The sequence below is a fragment of the Suncus etruscus genome, chromosome 1, assembly GCF_024139225.1.
Source record: "Suncus etruscus isolate mSunEtr1 chromosome 1, mSunEtr1.pri.cur, whole genome shotgun sequence".
Taxonomy (NCBI): Eukaryota; Metazoa; Chordata; class Mammalia; order Eulipotyphla; family Soricidae; genus Suncus; species Suncus etruscus.
In genome coordinates, this window is record NC_064848.1 from 177,792,323 (window position 1) to 177,820,165 (window position 27,843).

The window sequence follows — 27,843 nt, forward strand, 5'->3', positions numbered from 1 at the left end:
AAAACAAAGGAATAGATCATATTGAATGATGAAAAACCTCTAGTTTTCAATTACAAAACTAATATCACCAAGCAGAGAGAGAGTGGGAAGAAGAGGTGGGTTAGAATTAATCTAAGGACATTAGTGGAGGGTCCTGGGCACTTTGGTGGTGGTTGAGTGCAATGGCTAAATAAGACCATAAACAATAACATTGTAAACATCACCTAAATTAATATATGTATTTTTAAGTAGCTTACTTTTGACTTTACAACCTGAATTTCTAAGATTATTAATCAGAGTTTGGTACTATCATCTACAGTGGTTATTTTTTTTCCCTGAGATTACCAAGGCTTTTCATTTGGCCACAGAATAGATTGCCTCACCACTGTTTTGGAAAAAAGCAAAGAATGCTGGGAACCCTTTTGTGGTAGGAGAGGTAGGCAACTTAGATATAATTCCTGAGTACAGGGGACAGTCCAAACAGTCTGAAGAGAACTGTGCCTTCCTGCATACAGATATACTTTATCATTAAACCCCACATGTAGCACTGTCAACACCACTGAGTGTCACAGTCATCTAGATGGTGCCTCCACTTCAAGTAAAATGCCTGGCTAGTGAGGCATGGATAGCTTTTCTCCAGTGCCATATGGAAAAGGGAATGAAAATCTTAGACATGCATGCAGAGAACCAATTACCACATTATGTTCTCAACCAGGCTTGCTATTTTTTTTAAAGTTGTTGTATATCAGAGTTTGGGGAGACACAGATAGGAGATAGGAGGTGGGGGAGACACAATGGATGGACACCTTAAATCTTAATCAAATCAAGTCACCAAAAGCACATGCAAGGGTACCCCTGCACTAGTCTTCACATCTTGGTGTACAATCAATGTCTACTCAAAATGCCATATCACTTCTGATGGCCTCTCCTACACCATAAGAAATCCCATTCTGGGAAGGAGCTGGATGGCTAGGGTCTGTCTTATTATTTCTCAACCCAACCATCCCTGAAATGGCACAATGGAATGATTGTATTCTCTGTTCAAGACTTGCCTTTTAAAACATAAATATGCAAAGATTTCCCTGATCTGACCCAAATTCAATAAGGCAGTCAGTCCTGGGGTCAGAGAATGGGACAGGAACCAGGCAGGTGAGCTGGGCTTAGCTGCAAACACTAGGATGGGATGAAGTGCTGAGGTGGATACAGGCTTCTTCACATGAGGAGAGGAAGGGATGGTCCTTTTAGGATGTCGTTCCATGAATATATGGCTCTCAATTTCCTTGCTTAGAAGCTCTTTTGTGGTAGTTCTGACAGGCTTTCTCCAAGTCCTTCAAGAAGTTAGGAACTCCACTCTGCAAGACAAAAGAGATGGTCAGGTTCATGCCTCAGATCCATTATGTAGGATTCTTTGAGATGTGGCAAGAGGAAACAGAGATAGTCTGAGGAATACCGAAATAAAATCGGCCCCTGACCAGATTTCAAAAGAGTGTTGCCACAGAGAGAGAGACAAAAGATAAGATCCAGGCCACAGGCCAGACCAGACTTAAGGGGATACTGATGCAAGAAACTATCTTAGATTTCAGATCTTGTGAGTAAAAATGAAGCTGTTTCAGAGATTGCTTTATGAAAATAAAAAAAAAGGAACAGGAGGTGGAATTAGACTGAGTTATAGGACTCTGCCAAAAAAATTAAAATGAAAAAATTCCTTAGTAAAATAAAAAATGGTAAGGATTTGGAGGCACCAGTAGAATAGACGTATTGAGTTGTGTGCAAAAATTGTCCCAAGCCTGATCAAACTTCTACCTTGTCCATGAAATATGTTATAGCCATCTCAACTTTTTAAAATAAGTCAATGGCTTCTTTAGATAACACACAAAGTCAGAAGCTGAGCTGGACTTCAAAATAGCATCAGTTTGACTCTAAGCCTGTATGCTTTTTCACTCTCCCCAGGACTCTGTTGAGCCCAGCCAATATGTAGGATTTGTACCAGCCAGCCTAACAAGCCCAACAATTCTAAGCTCTAAGGCATTCACTAGTGACGTGAGCTGCCACTGCAGTTTCCTTTCCTACAGAAACACAAAACCACCCTAACAAAACCAGTGGCTTCCCTGGGGCCTGGACGCGTCTGGTTGTCTCCAGAGCCAGTCTGGTGTGTCTTACTCCTTACTAAGCAGAGACGGGATCCAGAGGCACCATTGTTGCTACAAGGAACAGACTATTGTCCTGAGGTTCCAAAGAGTGATTCTGATGGAGGGCTGGGGGCATTAGCAGTCCGGAGACAATCCTTTGTCTTTTGTTCCAGCCTCCATCCTGGGTGTTGGCAGCCCCAGTCCTCGCTGTAGTCACTCAACCAAGCTGCTTCATAAAAGAGCCTCATTAGGCCTGAGACAGTGTGTCTCTGCAGCCCGACAGCCCCATGGGTTAAGTCAACATTTGTCAAGCACACTTCCCCCTCCTACCTCCTGGGATCTCACCTTGGCTGCCCAGTTAATGAGCCAGGACGGAATTTGGCCACCCGGGTTATCGAAGTAATGCATGAAAACTAAAGAGGGAAAGAAAGGACAATTGAGAAAGATGAAAAAACATTTTAGAAAGATCTAGCCACAAATCCTGAGAATTCTAATTCTTTGGATTAGACCCAGAAAATAAAGAACTTTAATACATAATGCATATTTTTTTATCCCTTGCCTGGCTTAAGGGACACACACACACACACACACATACAGCATATATATATATATATGTATATATATATATATTTATATAAGGACTATATAAAACATAGTCACAGGCATTCTGCTATGGATTAAACACCTTGAAAATGGTAGGTAATTGGATATAATCTCTCATCTAACAACCCTTACAAGTCTAAAAAGGTAGAGATATTAAACCCAAGTTTAAAAATGATAAAACAGATTCAGAAAAGTGAGTCTTTTCTACTCAGGTGACAGATGTAAAAAGCACAGAATGATGTTCAGATTTGGCCTGACATGCCAGGCAACTTTCATTCCAGAACAGCAAGTGGCTGACAACCCCATTTACTTTTCTTCTTGGGGTCAGAAACTTCAGGCTGAGTAGGATTAATAAACGAGCATGGGGAGCAGGCACTGTGTACTCTGACAGATTCTGCCAGCCTTTTGTCCACCCCAGGCTTGGCCAGGACCAGCCTGAAATGACTCTCTTAAACTCCCACATCACTGGACTGTTCTGATTTAATCTGGACAATGCAAGCATCCATCCAGAACAGATGGAGGATAGGCATGCATCTGGCCTTCTAGTCCATCTTTGGGAGCTGCATGGAGAACTTTCACAAGGTGAATTAATCCCTGGTTCCATTATTATAGAGTCCATTCTCTGATCTCAGGGGAAAGCTTCCATCTTCTGACTGGCCTGCAGTCAGTATGGCCTTAAGGAAGGAAATTTACTTTACCTTTGCTTCCCTTCTTGCCATCACTTTGGATCACCAGGCTCTGCTTGTATCTCTGCACTCGGATCACACTTGATTTCTCAGGAAATTGTGATGCAGATGTGCTCTGTGCCAGAATCACATAGATCTTGTTCCCATCTAAATTCATTTCTTGCTTCTGCCGGATATAGACATACTGCAACTCTAGTCAAGGAGGCATACCCTCTATAACTGCATTGTAGGCCTACACAAAATTAGCTCCAATGCCCAAAGCCAAGGAAGGTTATGTAAAACCTCCCACATGGCATCAACTTCCTCTTTTTACTCAACTGTTCTGCTTTCCTTACCAGCACATGAGATGGTCCTCCAACCACCAGTATTCTGTTTTCAAAGCATGCCCTACCTACCTATGAATGATTATTGCTTTTAACTGTGGGAAATGGGAGAGATAGAGACATTTTTCTCTCAGAAGGCTTTGTGATATATCATTGCTCACTCCCCAGCAGGATGGGTCTGGGATCTTCACTTATTTTGAGTCTCAGTTTCCCAATCCAGGAGAATAGAATAATTTGGTGAAGTAGTGGAGTTTAGGGGAGCAGAAAAATAAGGAGTTAAATAAGCAGGTGATAAACTACAGGTTCACCTCACAGTGTCCCACCTTTATCCAAAGCTCTGATGATCAATTAGGCACAGAAAATGGTAAAGCAACGTGACTTAAAAGTGTAGTCATGGGGCCGCAAAAATAGCATGAACATAAGGCATTTGCCTTGCATGAGGAAGGATGGTGGTTCGAATCCCGGCATCCCATATGGTCCCCCAAGCCTGGCAAGAATGATTTCTTAGCGACGATTCAGGAGCAACTCCTGAGCACTACTGGGTGTGACCCAAAACTAAAAAAACAAAAAAAAAGTGTAGTCACAAGAAGATCTAACCTGTACTTAAATATATAGTAGACCAATATCAACTCTGAGTTAATTACTGGCTCACCAGAATAACAAAGCTATTTCACCTCAGTATACATTCATTCACAGAATGTATAAGTCTAGTACACTATTCTAAGAAGGACTATTAAATCTTGACAAACATTAGGGACACTTATGGAATCCTATCATGTTATATTCTGTCTAACTTTACATATAGCATCAGTTTGATCCAAAGCCTGAATTTTGTATAAGTATCTTCATTTCACAAGTGACAAAGTTAAGGCTCAGCGAGGTCAAAGAAATTTGTCCCAAATCCCAAAGTCCAGCTATATTGATGAAATTTCAATCCAAACCCAGATCCAGCTCCCAAACTTTTATAACCAGATAGGATGCAAACTCTTTAATGTGTTCATAATACTTTCAAGTGGCAGAACTTTTGGAAAATCAAAAAGCTATTCTAACACCATCATACTTGCTGTAACATAGAAGCAACTCAAGCCCTATGCCTCTTCCAAGACTCTATGGAATCCATAGGTGTCCCCTTTCACTTGGGTACCCCTGCAGGGTTGTATGAACACCAGTTTCTCTAGTTTCTTCCCCAGGTTTCAATTAGTCAGGTTATTAAATGTTTTAGGGGAAATTTATGTTGCTTGGGTCTTTTATTTCTTCCAAGCTTTTCAATTTTCCCTAGAAGCAAATATAGTCCCATTCTCTCCCACACTCTACTCGACTCATGTGCTAGCCATCATTTGCCACATCATTGAGGGAATCTTAAATTGATATAAACCAGCAAAAATCTTTGAAGAGTTGTTAAGGCAAGTGTGCTATATAACATATTACCAAAAAACTTCAACTTTATTGTGGGCTCAGAGAATTGAAAAGTCCTATGACAAATAATATATATATATATATACACACAACATGGGACCTACCACTCCAAAACAAATGTTTTTTGCATGAGTCTTTCATCTCAAGAATTTAACAAGTCTGGGGCCCTGAGAGACAGTACAGGGTTAAGGTGCTCATCTTGCAAGCTGTTAAGCCCAGTTCAATCTGTTGGCAGGCATAGCAAAGTCCCTAAGCATTTCTAGACTCAATCCTGTAGTGTCCTAAGCACTGCCAGGGTGGCCTCAATAATTCCTGGCACTGCAGGGCCCAAGCAGCCATGTGTCTCAAGCCTTTGGACTGACCAACTGGCTTCACTGGCTGAATATCACTTGGGAACCCTTCTCCATCCCTCAAAATTTTAACAACCTATTAGATAGGTAATTCACAGATATAGGAAGATTAAGGAACTCACGATGGTGTTACAAACACTGAAAAGGGAATAAAACAGAACTTCAGAGAGTTCCAAGCATGTGCTAGTGAGAAGACCTCTTCAGTTGGGACTCTATGGGATCAGAGAGGTGAGACTACACTCTGGTCAAGTTCACTAAGTCCACAAATAACTGGACCTGGCTTCCAACCAGCTTGTGCCACTCACTAATTGTGAACCTACGAACAATTTTCTTTGCCTCAATTTCCTTAATGGTGAAATCAAGTAGATGATTTCCCCCTTGTGCAATTGATAGCAGGGTTAGAGAATACCATATAAATTCTAAAATCTAAGGGAAATCAATATTTATTTAAATGTATATAGTATGTACACATTTTCACTAGCAGGATATGGAAACTGTGCCAATAAATCTTTAGAGAGTTTATAATCCAGTAGGGAACGAGACTGACACTGACACAATACTCAGCACAAATAGTACATGTATAACATTTCCCCTCTGTCAATTACTTATGAAAATATTAATTTATGGAGTGTCAGAGCTAAATAAGATTACAGTAATCGTGCAATCCAAAGGTTTTCATTTAAGACTCTATTCAGATGATTTTACATGGAGATCCACCATATAAACCACTCAGCTGCTGTGATTGAATGATCGAATGGCAGAGTCAAAACCTCACAAATCAATCATTCTACCCTGAGTCATTCTGCTCATTCAGCAACTTTCCGTCCTGACCTCCCAGGTTAGTGTTAAAGGAATTTCATAGAAATCAGCTAAATATGGGGCCAAAGAGATAGCACAGTGGTAGGGCATTCGCCTTGCACATAGACAGATGGTGGTTTGTCCGGCATCCCATATGGTGCCCTGAGTCTGCCAGGAGCGATTTCTGAGCACAGAGCCAGAAGTAACCCCTGAGCGCTGCTGGGTGTGACCCAAAAAAAAAAAAGAAAAAGAAAAAGAAGGACGGAAGGAAGGAAGGAAGGAAGGAAGGAAGGAAGGAAGGAAGGAAGGAAGGAAGGAAGGAAGGAAGGAAGGAAGGAAGGAAGGAAGGAAGGAAGGAAGGAAGGAAGGAAGGAAGGAAGGAAGGAGGAAGGAAGGAAGAAAGAAAGAAAGAAAGAAAGAAAGAAAGAAAGAAAGAAAGAAAGAAAGAAAGAAAGAAAGAAAGAAAGAAAGAAAGAAAGAAAGAAAGAAAGAAAGAAAGAAAGAAAGTCAGCTAAATGTGACCTTAGAAAATCAGCTAATAAAGTGTGAAAAAGTTTCACCGGGGCCACGGAGAATGACTCGGGTTGGATAGACTAGTATGCCTGGAACCCAGAGTAGGTCTTATGCCAATAAACTTCTGGGGTGAGGCCTTTTTGTAATCAGGTCAAGGATTTTTTTCCATTTTCCCCATTTTTCTGGACCTATGCAAACAACAGTGATTACCACTATCACACCTTTACTATATTTTTTACTCTTATCCTTTAAGGGAAAAAATACAGTTTACTGAACTTAAAAACAAATAACTGTAGTAGAATGCCTGTCTCAAATACAGGCAGGGGATGGAAAGAGGGTAGGGGGGAATGTTACACTGGTGAAGGGGGGTGTTATGTTTATGACTGTAACCCAACTATGATCATGTTACTTAGGTAGAAAATATATTAAAAAGAAGAAGAAAAAATCAGCTAAATATGACCTTAGTCCATTCAGCCGCTTGATTTAATAACTAAGAAAATTGAGTGGAAGAAACATAAATCCATTGTCAGAAATCCAGGAGGAATCATCTTGAGGTCATTTGAAATAGAAGGTATGGGGAGAGGTAGTGGTGGTGGTGGCATTAGAGAGCCAGAAATCTGGGGCATAAGCACTACAAATGTAGGGCCCGCATATGCCACTTATCAGTCATTTTACCTCTCTAGGTCTCTCTGAATTAAGAGAATATATGAATCACTTTTTACCAAGCTTGTTTCCAGTGCCCAATTCTATAACTCAACAATTTTAGGGCCTAAAAACTTCTCAGGAAAGTATAACCTTCTCTCCAACAACCACCATTCCACATAGTCAGACCCCGGTACCAAACTCTCACATATCCAAAAGCCACATATGGAGCAACAAACTCTAGCAGGTCCTCCTGGGAGAACCAGCAGACATCACTGTCCACACATGCTGGAAAACTGACTTCACAACCATTGGGTGATGGCCAAGACACACCAAAACACTCAGAAGGCCAAGTACCAGTGTTTCCTCCAAAAGGATACATCTCTGTTGGACATGGGAAAGGGGTACTTCACTTCCCAGTAGATCACAGTCTTTCCATCACATTCTTTTCCATAGAGTTCTAAAGAGGGGAGAAAAAAAAAGAATTTATAACACCTACAAAGCTTTTGACCTTTAATTAACAAGAAATCAAGGTATGCCAACTTCTAGGGTACAATAATTCATTAACTCCTAAGGCACAGAATTCTAGACAAAAGTTAAGTAGATCACCATAAAATATTGGTGTCTAGAGATAAATTCTAGTATATATCAAAACAAAAACTAAAGGAGTAAGCCAAGCTTATCCATTGGAGATCAACAGCAAGAGTCTAGAATAGAGCATACTAAAAAAAAATAAATAAATAAATCAATGATCCAAAACTAAAATTTCAGAAGTTTTAAAAATCAGTTTAACCACCAGGTGGCACTGCTGTACCAAGAGTTTTGATTTAGAACGCTCTTTCTTTGGTAGAATTAACCCATTCCAGTCAATTAGTGCATTTTGGAGATAAATAGAGGCTCCAGTGCCAAGCAGTGTGATTTCTAGACAGAAGAAAGTGGCAAGATTGTTAGAAATGGGCTAACCCTAAGTTTCTCACTTCTGTTTCTTGATATGAGACCAAGATTCTGGGTGGGTATAAAATGTCCTTCTATTTCTGTATACAAATAGCAGCCCACTCTGTTGTTGATTTTCTTATTTGGGGGGGGGGGCACACCCAGCAGCACACAGAAGTTATTCCTCGCTCTGTGCTCAGAAATTGCTCCTGGCTCGGGAGAACAAATGTGATGCCTGGGATCGAACCCGTGTCCGTCTTGGGTCAGCATGTGCAAGGCAAACGTGGTAGTACTGTGCTACTACCCCAGCCCCAGCAGCCCACTCTTGCAGTGAGATAGTGAGAAATGAAATTCTGTGACAAGCACATCCAATGATAAGCTTTACAGTCAGCTCTCACCTAACCACTGAAGAGATGCTGAGGCAACCTAAGGAGATACTGATATAGGAAACTGAATTTTGTTCAGAATTTGAAAGCCTATTTAAAACAGACCACAAATTCCAGAACTTACCAACCCATGGTTAACCCATGGTGAAACAGGAAGCAAAATCCAGCAGAAGGAAGGAAAGAGAAAAGAAGAGAAGAAAGGAAGGTAGAAACTAGTGAAGGGAAGGAAGGGAGATAGCCAAGAATAGAGGAAGGGAAGGTGGAAGGAAGGGAAAGAAGGAGTGAATGAGTGAGTGATGGAGGGAAGAAGGGAGGAAGAGGAAGGAAGGAGGGAGGGCGAGGAAGGGATGAAAGGAAGGGATGAAAGGAATGGAAGGAAGGAAAGAAGGAAGAAGGAAGGAAGGAAGGAAGGAAGGAAGGAAGGAAGGAAGGAAGGAAGGAAGGAAGGAAGGAAGGAAGGAAGGAAGGAAGGAAGGAAGGAAGGGAGGAAAAAGAATCTGTGTTTACAGGCTGGGCATTGATTCTCTTTCAGGGCAACTTTTTTCTTCTTCTTGACTACATGGTTTAAGCAAGAAGCAAATGACATTAACTTCAGGGTTGGGATAATGAGCAAAGATTAGTATAAAGATGGTACAAGTCTTAGCTGAACTATTCTCGAAGTTGAACCAAGAAGTGATGCAAAAAATATTACTGGGAAGCTCCCAGAATATTCAGGAGGACCACAACTTAGCTTTAGAACGTCCAGAGTTCTAAAGTTCCAGCTTTAGAATCTCAGAGAAAAGCCAAGTTGTTCCTACAACATGGCCCAGACAACAGGACTGAAGCCGCTGATGCCAAACAAAGAACAGCACAGGCCCTGTGATTGTTTCCCCCACAAAGCACATGTATCTGCCATGACAGTTTCTGTAGAGAGGATTGTGCATACTGCCTGCCTTCTTGCATTTTTTTCCCCAAAGTTGTAGCCACATGTATACCTTACTGGCAGCATCTATATCCCAGGAATGGATCAAGGCTACTAGAAAGTATTAAACAAAGAACACCTGAATTCTGTTTAGGATACATAAGCAAAACAAATCTAGATGGCAGGGTGTACTGGAAAACTAAGAGATTTCAAATAATGAATTAGCACATGATCCATACTAAGCCAATCCAGGACTCTATCAATTGGAAAACAGTATTATTCTTTCTTTCCTTCCAGATAGTTTACATCACTGGAATATAAATCTGGATCCTCTGGTGCCCATCTTTGCCTTTGCAAAGACATGAGCCTAAGAATAAGGTCAACACAGAAGAAAAGTCTCGATAGAAAATTATTTAAGTGCTGGATGCAGCTATCCTGGAAATAAGAAAGTCAGAGTTTTCAGTTTAGTGAACTCATAATCTCATTGTCCATTTTCCATCCTGGAATTTTATCTCTCTATTATATGCGACCATTAGTCCTGACTCTAGAAACAGTCTTTCAGAGTTTGTGTTGCCCATGTTGGTTAACTTGATACTTCAGTACTACTGTGGCTGAAATTGCAGAGGTCCGCTCATAGTTTTTAGTGGCAGGAGGAGTCTCTGTTAATACCTTTCATTCACTTCCTTTACATCTAAGAATTGACTGTATTTTAAGAATGGCCATGCTAGGTACGGTCTTGGGATCCAGATGGTCCTTCCATCAGTGCCAGATTCTATTTCTTCTACTATACCAATGCTTACTGCTTTTGAACATAACCTAATTTTTATTAATATTTTCTTGACAATATAATGCATGTTGCTTCTGAGCCTCAAATACTCATAAGCCATCTACCTCCCCTCCTTTTCCCCCCTCCATATATAATATATATGGATATATAATATATAATATATTTCTGATATTTAGAAAACTTTTCATTCAACGTTCAAAACATTTCCTAAACTATACTTCCTCTAAGAAGTCTTCCATGATGACCAACATAGATAGAATGGTAGTCAACTTAAAAATAGGAATGGGGCTGAGGTATAGCTCAGTGAGAGAATACATACAAGCCTCACATGTACAAGGTTCTAGGTTTGATCTCTTTCTGTCCCTCTTTCTTTGTTATACAAACAACTACCATAACAATAATAATAATGACACAGTAAAAAAAAAAAAAGTAGCCCTCAGAGTAAAGTGTACACAAGGAACAAATCCTGGCAATTATAAAGGAACTTTTCATTTTAAAATAAAGCATTACATAATAGAAATTCAATTAGTTGCATTCTACTTATAAGAACAGATTCTACTTTCTAGTGGATTGTAACGCAAATCATCACGGAGATAGAAAGATAGTACAGCAGATAAGACACTTGCCTTGCACAAGGCTGACCCACTTTAATCCTCAGCAACTCATAGGGTCCCCTGAGTCTGCCAGGAGTGATTTCTTAGTGCAGAGTCAGGAATAACCTCTGAGCACCACCAGGTATGATCTCCTAACCAGGATAATAATAATAATTACTTTTCTAAAAAACAAATTGTAGTTATCACTTACCTTTAACATATGAGTCCCACTGTTTTCGGTATTCTAAGTCCATGAAGACATCTACCAGTAGAGAAGGTGGGCAGTCCTCCATAACACCTAAGACTTTGTATTCATAGAGTCCAGATTGCTATGAAAACAGAAAAGGCAGAAACAGCTCCTTGATCTCTCCACTGTGAGAAAGTGAGTTCTACTGCACTCAAAAAGTAGCAGAGATGAGGTTCATGTCACACATTCATTGGTGTCAGAACAGATAAAGCCCCTGTGATTAGGAGTATACTTTCACTTAATTTGGTAGTAGGAATAGGAATAGTAGTGATGACTATAAATGCTATCCTGCATCTTAAGAGATTTTTTAGAAGGATTAACTGATAAATATTGCATTTTCAGAAAAGGTCCATTGGAAGCTTAAAATGATCAGAACATTGTTCTAAATATTAGAAGCCTGTTGTGAGATGTTAAAAATCCATCTCTGGAAGGGAAGCTCTGAAACAACATGTTCAAAAATCAGAACATTGGGAGATTCACAGAACTAAGCATAGGGAGTGTGGAGAGGGGAGAGAGAAAGAGAGGGAGAGACAGAGGGAGACAGAGACAGAGAGAAAAGCCCAGGCTCTACAGGGCTTTATAAGCCAAAGTGGTAAGGGTTTTGTTGTAAGTGCTCTGGAAAAATCAAAGGATGCATTGAAACAGAGCAAACATTTAAAGGAAAGATTTATTCTGCTTGGTAGAAAAGTATCACAAGGGATCTTCTGAAGATGGGTTAAAGGCCAGTGTGATGCTCCAAGAGATGATAATGATTTAAATGTGAGGTAATGGTAGTGGTGGAGAGAGTCAGTGATCTAAGGTTGTATTGGGAAGTAATGACAACAGGAGTTGCTGTTGCGTTGGCTATGGGAAGAGACAGCAATGAATTGAGGATGAATCAAAGAACTATAGCTTGAGCAGCCAGGTAGGTGGATGCTTTGTTTTCTAAAGCAGTCATTCTCCAATGAGATGTGTGTGCTGTATTTTAGAGCATTGAATGTTTACTAAAACTTGAAGCTAGTATGCCATGTAAGCAGCCAGCATTAGGAAGTGAACAACTATTTTAGGCATCTCTGGGAACATAATGACACCCAAGCATTATTTGATAAACTTTATTCATTCCGAGAGATTTTTTTTCAATCACTCCCCCTCTTCTTTTTTTTGTTTTTTTGTTTTTTTGATTTTTGGTTTTTGGTTTTTTGGGGGCCACACCCGTTTTATGCTCAGTGGTGACTACTGGCTAAGAGCTCAGAAATTGCCCCTGGCTTGGGGGGACCATATGGGATGCCGGGGGATCGAACAGTGGTCCTTCCTTGGCTAGCACTTGCAAGGCACACACCTTACCTCTAGCGCCACCTTGCCAGCCCCAACACCCCCCCTTTTTTAATAGAAAAGAATTGTGTGTGAAAGGACCAAAAAGATGGAAGAAACACCAGGTTCGAATCATGGAGTCCCTCTTAGTCAGAAAAATGTCCATTCTAGAATCCCAAGTGCAGAATTTTTGTTTTGTTTTGTTTTGTTTGTTAGATAGAACCCTATCTGAAAGGGTTCTATGCTAGAGTTGATCTTTCTAGACACATTTCTCTCTGTATGGAGATGTAATGTAATTCTTGACAAAAAGGTCTAGTATTGTGGTCAAACTAATGGCTCTTCATTTCAATCCAAAAATAAAATAAATAGAATGAAGCCATCTTCTTAACACCACATCAGACACTTAGGTGATGTCAAGCAATAACATGGTGAAACTTTTTTTTTGGTAGGACGTGGAGGGGTATATTAATGTTTTAGATCTAATTTAATTTTAGTGCTTGATTATACTCTTTCTGTCTCAGCAAATTATACAATTAAAATATAGGTTTGGAAGCTTCTTATGTTAAAAAAGTTCAACTTTTCTGAGGGAAAAGAAAATGCTTTGAAGCTCCCTTCTATCTCCTGCAAGTGAGCACAGTGAATGGCATGTACCAGATTGATAAATAAAAGAAATAAATATAAACAACCCATTCTAAGCTTGGTGAATCTTCCTTGAAATCCTGTGGTTTTAGGGGTTTCTCAGCTGAAAGGATATTAAGTCTGGAATAAACACATTCCTAAGTACAGGAATCTTGATGTGTGGGAAAGCTAAGGAGGGGAGATAATGAAAGGCAAAATCAAAATTGAATTCCTGGTCTTTCAGCTCTAAAAGTATGCATCTTTGCAATCAGGATATCCAACCAACCAATGAGAATCAAGTAGACCAGAGGCCTCATAGGTTATCCATGGAGGATAACTGTGGGGAGAAGTCTTCCTGTAGAAAGTAGAGAATGGGGACATTTCCTCCTCACACATATGCAAAGACACAAAGCCACAGATTCATTCCCACACTTCAATCCACTTTGGAATAGAGCCAATCAACCCCTTGTTTAGGAAAGGGGGAGGGTATTTTCTATATGTACTTAGGAACATTATTGTGTTGAGATCATTATCTCCCCAACCTCCCATGAATTGGGTTTGGTTATCTGGTGAAATTAAGACATACTGTTTCCTTAAACTGGGTCCCTTTTCCTCCAGAATGTGGTCACAACCCTTAGTGACCTCAATCCTATACATGTCACAGAAAAGAAAAACAGAAAGTCCTTTAGGAAAAGAAAATAGAAAAACATAATTTACGTGAATACAGAAGAATGACCTATTGTGACAACTTCCTTTAAATACTCCCTTCGTGGCAGAACTGAGAAATGCCAGAACTCCAAAGGAACAAAATGCCCAGTAACACCTTTCCTAGACTATTAAGAAAATGTACTTTTCAAGTGCGGAATAGCTCCACCCAAATTCTTGAATCACAGCACTTTCTCAACACAGTTTCTTTTTGCAAAAGGATCACAGCAAACATACTTGCATTTTAATGTTATCTTTAAAAAACATAGAATGATTGTTTTAATAATCACAAAAAGAATTAGAAAATGCCAACAAAAATAGAGAAAAAAAACAGCATTACCAAAATACCTTCCGGTATATTTTGACATCTTTTTTTTAAGTAAATATTTCTACAAAATAGTTTAATAAATAACAAACACAGATAAATATTCTATAAATGAAATTTATATTTCTATAAATTTATATTTCTATAAATAAAATTAGCATTGTTATTTACTATTTTCAAAAATAAATTCTTGGGGCCAGAGAGATAGCATGGAGGTAAGGCATTTGCCTTGCATGCAGAAGGATGGTTTTCGAATCCCGGCATCCCATATGGTCCCCTCAGCGCTGCCGATGTGATCCAAAAAATAAAAACAAAAACAATAAAAGAATATATTCTTTGGGGGGTGTCATAGTAGTGATCAGGAGGCCTGGTGGTCACTCGCTGCTATTGCTACATATTTCATAGTCCTTGTGTTCTGGGGGCACATGCAGTGGTGTAAGGGAGGAAGCCTCCAGGGCACAGGGCTCTATGGGGCAAGCACAGTAAATGGGACTCAAAGGTTCACCAGGCATACACCCTAAACCCCTGTGCCATCTCCCCAACACCAGTTTGTTTCTGGGTCACACCCAGTGATGCTCTGGGCTTACTCCTAGCTCTATGTGCAGAGATCTCCTGAAAATTCCCAGAGGACCAGGTGCCAGGGTTCAAATCCAGGTCAGTGTGTGCAAAGCAATTGTCTTAGCTTGTATAATATTTCTCAGACTCCAGTAACCTTACTTTTAAACAAACTGCATTGATGTTATAAATGCATCATAATTAATTTTGTTACATTCATCAATATTTCTAAATGCTGGTTATAAATAAAGATTACTACAGTATTTTTTTCACATGGACCAAGAGGATCCATCATTTAGATAACTTCCTTAGAGAAGTTTTGTGGTAAAGGGCTCAGCTATTTTAGGAAAATACTATTTATATGTGGTGTAAAGCTTTTATTTATTAGGGTTTTTGTTTGGGGTTTTGTTTGGTTTGGTTGAGGTGGGTTAGATTGGGTTTTGGGTCACACCTGACTTTGTATAGGGCTTACTCCTGACCCTGCAATCAGAATCACTCCTGGTGATACTAAGGGGACCATATGAGGCTCAGGGAATCAAATCTGGAGTGGTCACACTCAATGCAAATGCCCTGTCTCTCCAGTTCCTAAGCCTTTTGAAAAGTATGTACCAGTTTATATTATTAATGAATAGCAAAGGAGCATGTCACCAGAACTGGGTACCATTGTTTGTACAATTTGATAAGGAACAAAAGTAAACATCAGCTTGATCTGGATAAATTTTTTATTGTTCATATGTAAGCTATCTTTAAAACTAAAGATACAGGGGCCAGAGATGTGGCACAGTGGTAGGGCATTTGCCTTGCATGTGCCTCGCACATTTGCCTTGCATTTGCCTAGGATGGACCGCGGTTCGATACCCCAGTGTCTCATATGGTCCCCCAAGCCAGGAGCTATTTCTGAGCGCAGAGCCAGGAGTAACCCCTGAGCATCACCAGGTGTGGCCCAAAACAAAGCAAAACAAAAAACAAAAACAAAAAACTAAAGACACAGAGTCCAGAAAGATAGTATAGGGTCAAATACATGCATTGTATGAAACTAACCTATATTCCAGGGACAATTGAGGACCACTAGGTGTGTCCTTAGCAGCTACAAGCACTACTGGAAGAGTTTACATGATCCCCAGCACTACAAGACCTGAGCAGCAACACATCTGTGTGCCCTTACATTAAATCCCAGGCCTGGTTGGCTGACATCTAACAGTAGACCATTTAGGATACATGTCTACCATGTGCATAAACTGGGTTCAATCCCTGGCAATGCAGGGTCCATCAAGCATCACCAGGTGTGGTTCTCACTACCTCTCCAGACCATCAGGACTGGGCAGCACTGCATCCTCAGTCTTTGCATTGAATTTACCAGCCCAGTTAGCTGATAATCCCTGATGAGGACCTGGATGCTTCCTGGAAGACATTGTCCTACCTGTCCCCCTGAAAAAAGGTTCTTTCTCACCCACCAAATAAAATATATTCTAATGGCAGGGGTCAATGCTACAGCCAGCATTGGAAAATGTGTGCCATGCCTGTAGGAAGAAAGTCAATAAGTTCATCCGATTTTTCTTTTAGATCTAAGAGAACATTGATAGGTTTAATCCCTAAGGAGTATAGATAGGCAAGTAAAATAGTAGCTAGTACTTGAGGATTTCTTCAATACCAAGAATAGAGTTGAATGTTATATATATATTGTCCCATCTAATCTACAAAAGGACAATGTGAGTTGTGGCCAGTGGTTTGCCTATGTTTTAGACAAGAAAAATGAGTTTTAAGGATTTGGGGGTGGAGGGGAAGGGAGATATATATCCAGAAAATGCAAACCTACCAAGATAGAGAATATATGAATGGTGGATGGTCTTATTAAAATGGGGGTAACACAAATAGTTTAAAATTAGAGAGTGGTGAAACTGACATGACTCCATAAATTTGCTCAATTCACTGACCTGAACATTTAAAACTCAACACATCTTATGATATATGAATTATATCTTAGTAGAGTTGTTAAAATATTTGTACAGTAATAAAATTCACCCTAGTTCATACAATTAATGATGACAGAACCTGGACTTGAAGCCAATAACCTGATAACAGCAATCCTGGTCTGTGATATTACTATTAAAATGTCATTGACCTCTCTGAACATATCATGAGCAAAATAAGCTATCTTAATTATAGGTGGCTATAACTGGGCAAATATATAATATTTATCATTCCAACTGTCATGCTTTGAAAAATAAATAATTTTTTTCATCTAGACAAGCAGTGTAATCCAGCCCTGCCTAGGATGTGTATATTGGGATATCTCATCTCCCTAGCTATCAGTCTAACAACAAAGTACCTTTAACTTACTAGATGCTTCCAAAATGTATTCAGTCATTTGCTACCCATGCAATTTTGGCAGAGCAAAATTGCCAGTAGTTTATATTTGAGGAGACTGAGTCTTATAGGCTCTTTGGCCTTAAAATGACAGAGCAAATTACTTACTACTATATGTAGACCATGAATTACTAAATTTGTCATATTAACTAGTTTTAACAGTTCATTATCAAAAAGTAGTATTTACATTTTTAAATAATTATATATAATACCTTAAATTTACCTCTTAACCCACAAAGTCTAAAAAATTATTGTTTGGTCCTCTATAGGAAAAGTTGAGCAATTCCTTCTTAGGCAGTGCCATCAGCACTTCCAAAGTGCAAGAAAAATTCTGATTTACTGCAGAAGTTATATTGCAAAGGCACAAAACCATAAGCACCAACTATATTTCTATTTTACTTTGAATCAGAGTAGGGTTTATCATGTAAGCTCACATCACCCTTTAAAATAAATCTGTCATTATTGAGCATAATATTTAGGATAAATCTTAGCAAACTTAGAAAAATCATAGAAAAATAAAATCTTGAAAGATGCAGGGGACAAGAAAAATACCACTTTACTTATGAAGGAATTTTACTTATGAAGGAACTTTACTTATGAAGATGAGAATTAGAGATGAGAGTTTATTAAAATAACTTATTAGAAATCAAATTAATTGGAAATTAATTAGAAATCTAATTAGAAATTGGATAAAGGCTTAATGTGATTCTTATCATACTGCTTCTGCATAGAGGTAAAAAAGGAGAAAGTATTCCCACACTATCTATCTATCTGTCAATGTCATAGCCAAGAGCTATAAACTCATAAAATTAAATGAAGAGGAAAAAAAACATAACCATAAGCAAAAGAAATAAAGACAGAAAAAAAAAACAGGAAAAGTTAAACAGATACTTCTCCAAAAAAGAATAACAGATGGTCAATAGACATATGAAAAAATTAACCTTATTTATTATTAGGAAAATGCAAATAGAAAAACAATCAGATATGTACTCTAATATGTGGAATAATGTCCTATATATCCAAAATACAGAAAAAAGTACTGATGAGTTGTGGAACAAAAGAAACACACATTCATTGCTGGGAGGAATGCAAATGGACTGTCTAAAAGTGGTCCTCAAACTTTTTAAACAGGGGGCTACTTCACTGTCCCACACACCATTGGAGGGCCAGACTGTAGTAAAAACAAAACCTATGAACAAATTCCTATGCATACTGCATATATTTTATTTTGAAGTGAAGAAACAAAATGGAAACAAATACAATATGTGGCCTGCAGGCTGTTTTTGAGGACCACTGTCTATAAGGTAAAAATTATAGAGATTTTTTTCAAAATTTAAGAAACAGAGCTATCATATGATATAGCAATTTCTCTCCTAGGTTTCTACATAAAAACATAAAAGCGCTAATTTAAAAAGATACGTGTATACCTTAATTCATTGCAGCACTATTCACAATAGTTTGGATATGGAAAAAGTCAAATGTCCAATACAGATTGCCGCATATTGAAACTGTGTTGTACACACACATATACATACACACCTACAGTGGACTACCACTCTGCTATTAGAAACATAAATTAAACTTGGCTCTCACTGCAACATTGATAGAACCGGAGGAGGTCTTGCTAAGCAAAATAAATCAGAAAGTCAAAAACAAATACCGGATGATCTCATTCCTCTATGAAATAGGAAAGAAACAGAGTCAGGGACTAGACAATGTCCCAAGAAAACAAAAACAAATTCTTAGTCTCCAGGGACAGTATCTAGGGGGAAGGGGGGAGTGGCCTGAGAGAGGCAAGTGGACTATGGTAAAAAGAATACTGAGTTAGGTAATAGGGATGGAATAGAAACAATGTACCTCTAAAATAGAGAAAGTGTCATCTCTGTCAGTATGAAGTTCATCAAACATACATACAAGTATGCAGAATAGACTAATCATCCATTAGATAAAAATGGAGTCTTTCCAAAGAATCATCAAGCTCCAGTCAAGCCAATTAAGTTTAGAACTCTAAGGTGGTGTTGTCTTCAAACATTTCTAGATTATTCTAATGGGCTTGAATTTCAGGTATACTCCCAGGTACATATTTTTCCAGATATTTCCATGACATAATCACTTATTTCACTTCTATCTCCATTCAAACATTTCCAGAATCCTTCATTCAAAACACATCAACAGACATAGCTACAGCTTCCATACATTCTCTCTTTTTTTTTTTTTTAATAATTTTTATTTTGACCAAAGTGGATTACAAATCTTTCACAGTAATATTTTAGGTACACAGCGACATTGAATCAGGGGCATTCCCACCACCAATGTTGTCCTCCCTCCAACCCTGTTCTTAGCATGCATCCCATCTCCCCTTCCTTTGCCCCCCCCCCCCGGGCTGCTGGTATAAGTGGTCCCCTCTGTGTCTAGTTTGTTGTAGATTGGGTATCGATTCTGCTGTCATTGGTTTTGGATTTGGTACCTAAGTCTGATCATTTTTCTTTCTACTCAATGTTCATTCGACTGTTTGGTCTTGGTACCCTCCATTATTTGCCCCTCAATTTGTGAGGCAGAACAAGATGGTTCAAGTTATGTGGTTCTGTTTGAAGGAAAGAGAAAAGGAGGGGGGCAAAAATCAAACAAGAAAAAATATGGGAGGAATCCTTCTAGAGACTATAAATATCGATTTAAGAGAAGAAAGGGAATAAGGAAGAAAAACATAACAATACAAAAACAAACAAACAAACAAAACAAAAAACACCACAGCAATAAAGAAAACAACCAAACAATAACCACGGTCCTGAAATAAAATCAAAATAGAGCACAAAACCCACAACAAAAATAACAATAACAACTAAAAAAAGTTAATTTGTGCTTCCTTTTTTTTTTTATTTTTGCAATAGGCATAGTAAATATTGGAGAGATTAGAAAGAGAATTCCCTTGGCCTAAGAGATACAGGGTTTCTCTGCCCTTGAAGTATGTTGTCATGGGAATAATCCCAGGCTTCATACATGTTCTTTTACTCTCCCCTAGGTCCTTTTGTGGTGTCTGGAAACTTTCCATTCAGTCATGGATAAGATCAGGCCTCTTTCCATACATTCTCTCTACCCCTTTATTTCACTTTATTTTCTACAAATAATTAATTATATACTGTTGCTGTAACTCTATACTCTTTAAGTTTATTCTCATCAGTGAATATTGTTCACTTTTCCAAAAGCTCAATTTAGTGATGGAGGTGCAACTGTCATGTAGATGAGAGTACCTTGTAATAAATGCTAAGTTAATGTCATTACAAACTGGTAGGGGGAAAAGTGGGGAGGAAGAAGGAAGAAACTGAGTAGGTAAAGAAAGCCATAAAAAGAAGGGAAAGGATTCCTTTCTCTCCACATCCCCGTCAACACTGCTTGTTTTCATTCTTTGTGATGTGTGCCAATCTCTGGGGTGTGAGGTGGTACCTCATAGTTGTTTTGATTTGCATCTCCCTGATGATTAGTGATGTGGAGCATTTTTTCATGTGTCTTTTGGCCATTTGTATTTCTTTGTCACTTTGTCAAAGTGTCTGTCCATTTCTTCTCCCCATTTTTTGATGGGATTAGATGGTTTTTCTCTTGTAAATTTCTGTCAGTGCCTTGTATATTTTGGAGATTAGCCCCTTGTCTGATAGGTATTGGGTGAATAGTTTCTCCCACTCAGTGGGGGGGGGGGGCCTCTTGTATCCTGGGCCCTATTTCTTTTTTTTTTGGTTTTTGGGCCACACCCGTTTGACGCTCAGGGGTTACTCCTGAGCTATGCACTCAGAAATCGCCCCTGGCTTGGGGGGACCATATGGGACGCCGGGGGATCGAACCACGGTCCGGTCCATCCTACTCTAGCGCTTGCAAGGCAGACACCTTACCTCTAGCGCCACCTTCCCGGCCCCGGGGCCCTATTTCTTTTGAGGTGCAGAAGCTTCTCAGTTTAATATATTCCCATCTGTTAATCTCTGCTTTCACTTGCTTGGAGAGAGCAGTTTCCTCTTTGAAGATGCCTTTAGTCTCAATGTCCTGGAGTGTTTTACCTATGTGTTGTACTATATATCTTATGGTTTCGAGTCTGATATCGAGGTCTTTCATCCATTTGGATTTAACCTTAGTACATGATGTTAGCTGGGGGTCTAAGTTCAATTTTTACAAGTGGCTAGCCAGTTGTGCCAACACCACTTGTTGAAGAGGCTTTCTTATCCACTGCGGTGGGAATGCTGTCTAGTTCAACCTTTATGGAAAGCAATATGGAGATTCCTTCAAAAACTGGAAATAGAGCTCCCATATGACTTAGCTATACCACTCCTAGGAATATACCCTAGGAACACAAAAATACAATACAAAAATCCCTTCCTTACACCCATATTCATTGCAGCACTATTTACCATAGCAAGACTCTGGAAACACCCAAGGTACCCTTCAACAGATGAATGGCTAAACAAACTGTGGTACATATACACAATGGAATATTATGCAGCTGTCAGGAGAGATGAAGTCATGAAATTTTCCTATACATGGATGTACACGGAATCTATTATGCTGAGTGCTGAGTGAAATAAGTCAGAGAGAGAGAGAAAGATGCAGAATGGTCTCACTCATCTATGGGTTTTAAAAAAAATGAAAGACATTCTTGCAATAATAACTTTCAGACACAAAAGAGAAAAGAGCTGGAAGTTACAGCTCACCTCATGAAGCTCACCACAAACAGGGATGAGTTTAGTTAGAGAAATAACTACGTTTTGAACTATCCTAATAATGAGAATGTACGAGGGAAATAGAAAGCCTGTCTAGAGTACAGGCGGGGGTTGGGTGGGGAGGAGGGAGATTTGGGACATTGGTGATGGGAATGCTGCACTGGTGATGGGTGGTTTTCTTTACATGACTGAAACCCAAACACAATCATGTATGTAATAAAGTTGTTTAAATAAAAAAATTAAAGATTTTTTTAAATTAAAAAAAAGAAGGGAGGGGCCCGGAGAGATAGCACAGCGGTGTTTGCCTTGCAAGCAGCCGATCCAGGACCAAAGGTGGTTGGTTCAAATCCCGGTGTCCCATATGGTCCCCCGTGTCTGCCAGGAGCTATTTCTGAGCAGACAGCCAGGAGTAACCCCTGAGCACCGCCGGGTGTGGCCTAAAAAAATCCAAAAAAAAAAAAAAAAAAAAAAAAAAAAGAAGGGAAAGGAAGACAGAGTGCATTCAAAGAAACTTGGAAATTTCTAGTTTAATATTGTTATTTCATATAAAAGAATGAAAAAGAAAAATATCAAATATTATATATCAAAAGATCTGTTTAAGAAAAGAATTCAGAATCTGTCTTCTATTTTAAAAAAGAGCAAAATATTTTAAATATATACATATGTACATAGAAAATATAAGAAACACTAAGTTCATCTTTGTCTTTTCAGAACACATGATAGTACTTTTATTCAGCAGCACAGAAATCATGAGCACAAGTTTTCTACAGATCAGAGATGAGTACACATAATTCAGATGAACAAGGAACTGTTTCCATGAGGAAAACTGCTGGGTATTCTACAATTGGTTGAGTTTGTTTACTGGCTCTTCCTATATTATAAATTTTAAGTGATAACCCCCAGATAAAGTAACTAATATGCTGTGCATGCAAGCCATGCTAGACATCCCCTTTTATAACTAGGATACCCATCAACTAAGTCCTTTACTCATGTCATGTTAAAAATTTAAGACACAGGAGAATTTCATTTACTTTACCTACAGGTGACATTGAACTCTCTCACATGAGAATCTTGCCATAGGCTCAAAATAGAAGCCTTATTGGATCATTTGTTCCAGTTTCTCTTTATGGGCCTTAACACATACCATGAATTAGAGTGAAAAAGAAGAAGATGGTAAGAGATGATGGGGTGAATCTGGAATCTCATTCCAGCGGAGTGGAAATCTTGAGTTGAAAATTAAGAAATTGGTCATTGAAACTTATATTGAAGGAGCTGCAGCCACAGAATTAAACCAAAAGCTATCAAAAGTTGGGTAAGTCAATGACCCTACATTAAAGGGTCCCAACCAAGTAAACTCTAATCACCCAAATAGAAATAGGGTTCTCAAGCTCAATTTACCTGCAGGCTGCAGGAGGCAAAGTCGGGGTGATCCTTGAGTGCAAAGTCAGTAGTAAGCCTTGAACATTGGAGGAGTGTGACCTAAACAACTAAACAAAACAAAACAAAAAAAAAGATTCCTCTAGGGCAGGGCCACAAAATGTTGTACGGAGGGCTGTTTGCTGCCCACAGGCCGCAAGTTTGAGACCCCTGGTTGAGACTTAAAGACAACAATAATAAAGAATAACCTGGCCTAGTACCACCTGAAGCAACAGTAAGGTAGATTTGTCATGATGAAAATTGACAGAGTCCAAAAGAAAATAATGGTGACCAACTCTTCCTAGATAGTCAATCAAGGCTGATAGCTCGGGGCATTCTCAGAATGGGTGCACCCAAATTCCCCTTTATGTCTAAAACCACAGTAGCCCACAACCATACCTTGCACCCTTTGACAAAAAGTTCCAACTTTTTGGGTTCTTAGCAAAGCACCAAGCTACAAAATTTGTTTCAGATCTATAGATCCTAGTCTATGTGGCTGCAAGCAGTTGCATGACATTTCAAAATTTCATAGTAATATCAACCCAGCAGTATTATAGAAAATGTGATGGGAAAGTTAAATAGAAATCTACAAGCATCAATGAGTCTTAACAGTTACACCATACAGCATTAGAACAATTATTTCAAGTTGACCATCATTGATCTAAGTTTTGATAATTCCATTTGCCATTGTGTTGTCACAATATGAAGTAAATTTGTTTGTGCCTGCAAAGCAGACTAGGGTGATAGGTGGAAATTGGGGACACTGGTGAAGAGAAGGTCACACTGGTGGTGGGATTGGTGTTTGAACACTAAATGCCTGTATTATGAACAACTTTGCAAATCACAGTGTTATAATAAAAACAATGTTTAAGACATCTCAGAAATAAAAACAAGTTGTAATAAAAATGAAAAGAAAAAAGAACAGAAACAAGGACCAATAAAAATTCTGGATGCCAAAGACTGAGTGGAGTATTTCCAGGCAGAAGAATGTTGTGTCCTGATCTATGAGGAGAAGCCCTGCAAGGGAAACCTTCTCAGACCTCACCTTACGTCTTCTCATTTATCTCGTTCATTTTCTAAACTATTTTCTTTACTATTATAAAACTAATAAGCATAGCACTTTACTGAGTTAGGTGAATCTAGTTAGTTATTAAACCTGAGAGAGTAGGACTGTGGAAATCTTCTCAATTAGGAGACAGTTGGACAGAAATGAGAGCAGACTTGTGGACTTTTTAACTTTCACCTACACAGACCTTACTTACTCTATGTGGTCAGTGCCAGATTAAAGTGCAATATAAGAGTGGGTGGCAGAATACCAATGGAGTAACTCAATTCTCTAAGGCAAGATAACATTAAAAAAAATTTTTTTTTTGGTTTTTGGACCACACCCGGTGGCACCCAGGTGTTATTTCTGGTTCTGTGCTCAAAAATTGTTCCTGGCAGGCACAGGGGACCACAGGGAATGCTGGGATTTGAACCATTGTTGGTCCTGGGTTGGCCACTTGCAAGGCAAATGCCCTACTGCTGTGCTATCTCTCCAGACCCACATTAAGAAAAATTTTAAGAGAGAAATGCTTATTCACTTAGGAACTTATTAAAAATTCAAAGGAATATTTTCATGAGATGCTTGGCTTGATACAGAATCCACAAAATGATATAATGTCCTATTGTATGAGAACAGTTCAGAATGTTTCCAAATAAAGGATACCACAGGAAATAAAGAGAGAAAGAAATAAAATAGTAAAGAAAAAGTTGACTTAACACAGGAGGATCTGGATTCCAATCTGCTGAGACTAGCACTCATAGTTTACTTTCTCTTTCTTCACCACATTAAACAGGAAATTCATACCAGAAATCAAAGGTCCTTTTTGGTTTGGACTTTCTGAGAATCTAATGGCAAAAATGAGGAGTCTTATGCAGACTGCAGCATCTGTTTCCTTGCTCGAGTCTCAAGTCTCCATCCCAACATGTATGCACTCAACAAACAAACAAACAAACAAACACCTGCTCACTCAGAAATAAATGAAAGAGCAGCATGACAGTCTTTTGGGAATAGGCCAATTGATAAGCCTGGAAAATGGACTAAATCTATGAAATTTAGCTGTTCATTATGTAGACATACAAAATACCCATTTGATTTCTGCTTTCTGAGGTACAGCAGGGTTGTGTGAGACAGTGAATAATATCAGGGAAGAAAAGGCACAAAAACAAAAATTACAGACCTGTAAGAGAGGTGAAATGATCTAGGTTAGCTAGAAGCCAAGAGGTGTATGCATGAGCCTTGGGAAATAAAGCTGGAAATGAGAATTAGAATTAAATAAGTTCAGTATAATTCATTCAACAATACTCCCCTTCTTCCACAGATGAAGGCACTTGTTCAGAGTACAGGTGTATAGCTAGAAAGTTGAGTGCTGATGTCAAAGATGTATTGAGCAATCCATGTAACCCTTCCATGCATTCATTTCCAAATAGGCATAAAAGTAGCAAAGGCCCAGATATGAGGGCCAATGGGAGAACTGAGAATTCAATACCTGAAAAGCTTTGAAATAGTACCTGTAATAGCAGAAAGCATGAAGTGTATTAGGTCTTACAAAAGCCACTACTACAACTTCTATTAATTCTGTAATAAAAAGTATTGGTAAATGGATAAATAAGATCACCACCTCTCTTTCAGGGGTTTGACAGGTTTGGAATAAATTGCATGGAGGAGCCCAGGGAAAGGAAGGTTGAGAAACCAGGTAAGAGGTGACTGTACTTCTAGATGCCGCCCAGAGTGGCAAATTTTCTTGAAAGAAAGAGAAGACAAAATGAACCCAAAGTCAGTTGTGCCAGAACAGTAGAACAGTAAAGCTTGGCAAATGCCTGGATATGAGTGGCAAGGAAAAATGACAGAGCAGTAGAGAAGACAAATGGATTTTGCTTGAAAATATGTCCAATCTGTTGATGTTATAGAAAATTAATTCTGCCTGCCCTGTCCTTCTTCTTTGGGGGGGGGGGCACAAGGGGACACTCAGCAGTACTCAGAGGTTACTCCTGGCTCTGCACCCAGAAATTACTCCTGACAGTGCTCGGGGACCAGAGGGAATCCATCTTGAATGCCAGGAATCAAACTGGCATGAGCCACATATAAGGCAAACACCTTGCCCACTGTACTATTATTCCGGCCTCTCATCTTTTTATTCTATCCAAGGGATGGCTCTTTGCATACCACAAAGGATCATCAACTATTCATAAATGCAGGAAAGGGACACCTTCTGAGGGATGAATTTGAGAATTATTAGTTTAAATAGAAAAAGATTCCTTGAAGTTCTTTCCATTCTCAAAAGTTTTAGATAAAGATACAGATGAAGCCCACTACCATGAAGTCTCCAGCAGTGAAACCCTGACAAACAGACTGATCATTGTGATGAGGCGATCAATGTCACTGAACTGCTAAGTACTCAGGGCAGTATTCAATGTCGCCAAAATGGAGTTACCTTTGTTCAGAGAAAAAAAAAAATCTGACAGCTCACTAACTTTCACATCTGGCCCTGCGACAAGATTATGACAGGTCTGTGATAATAATCCACCCCCGCTGCCAGGAAATCTCACTTTCATTTGCCTTTGCTGAGAGTGACTTTTAGACTAGACCTCGGGTGTCATCCTTCCAGAGCCTGTTTAATAACTCTATTTCTCCTCCTACCCTTTTAGTTAACCTTTCTCCCTAAAGTTCCAGATTAAACTTCTTCTAGTGCAATTTACAAGGAAAGGGCACAAGAGAAAATAAATTAGTAAAATGCCTGGAGATGCCTGGAGATACATCCCATCTTTACATCTCATCACTGCCAAGTCTTATCTCCTTTGCATTCCATTTAAACTCTAGACAGTCCTCCCTCACCAACGCTAGCAACCAATCTATTGGCACTTACCCTAGCCAGGATAGGTGGAGGTTCCCTGATCTCTCAGGGGTGTACAGTACAGGGACCTGGGGAATAAGCAGGCCCTCGATTTAAACTCTTCCAGAACTATACACAAAAGGGGAACAGTTACACTAGCAAAGGAGAGAATGGGACACATGCTGGGAAAAGGGGGTGGAGGGAGGACAATCCTGATGGTGGGAATGGGCCTGATTTTCACTGTCACTCTGTACCTTAAATATTACTGTGAAAGTTTGGTTATTCACTTTGGTCACAATAAAAAGCATTTAAAAAAAAAGAAAGAAAGAAAGAAAGAAACTCTACCCAAACTAACAAACAAACCACTTCCTCCTTGGGGCCTCTGACACTTCATTCAGCTCCGTTCAGAACTCAGCTCCCAGGCACCGCCCCTGCATTTCGCACCATCCCGCCCCACTCCCGACTTCCGTGGCGGCAGCGGCCCTTGCAGGCTTCTCCGATCCTCTTGGGGGGCAGCAGCTACCTTGTCCAGCCGTCGGAAGATGCTGATGCCCAAAGTCTCCACCATCAGCTGCCAGTCGGACTCAGTCAACGCTGGCTGCTTCAGCTCTTCGCAGGCCGCCCGGAACTGCTCCTCCGAGAAGGCGCCAACGTGTGGCCCGTCCATCCTGGCTCAGCCTCGGTCTCTCCCAGCTGCAGAGGTGGC

The 27,843-nt window shown here is 39.4% G+C and overlaps 1 protein-coding gene across 1 annotated transcript; it reads right to left on the bottom strand.

Annotated features, from left to right (window-relative positions):
• PCTP (phosphatidylcholine transfer protein) lies at positions 1 to 27,843 on the bottom strand. Its single transcript, XM_049772675.1, has 6 exons — positions 27,661 to 27,843; positions 11,251 to 11,368; positions 7,820 to 7,899; positions 3,410 to 3,581; positions 2,454 to 2,521; positions 1 to 1,331 (listed from the first exon to the last, which is right to left on the bottom strand). The coding sequence occupies exons 1-6, from the start codon at positions 27,802 to 27,804 to the stop codon at positions 1,251 to 1,253; spliced, it is 663 nt and encodes a 220-aa protein (XP_049628632.1). The 5' UTR covers positions 27,805 to 27,843; the 3' UTR covers positions 1 to 1,250.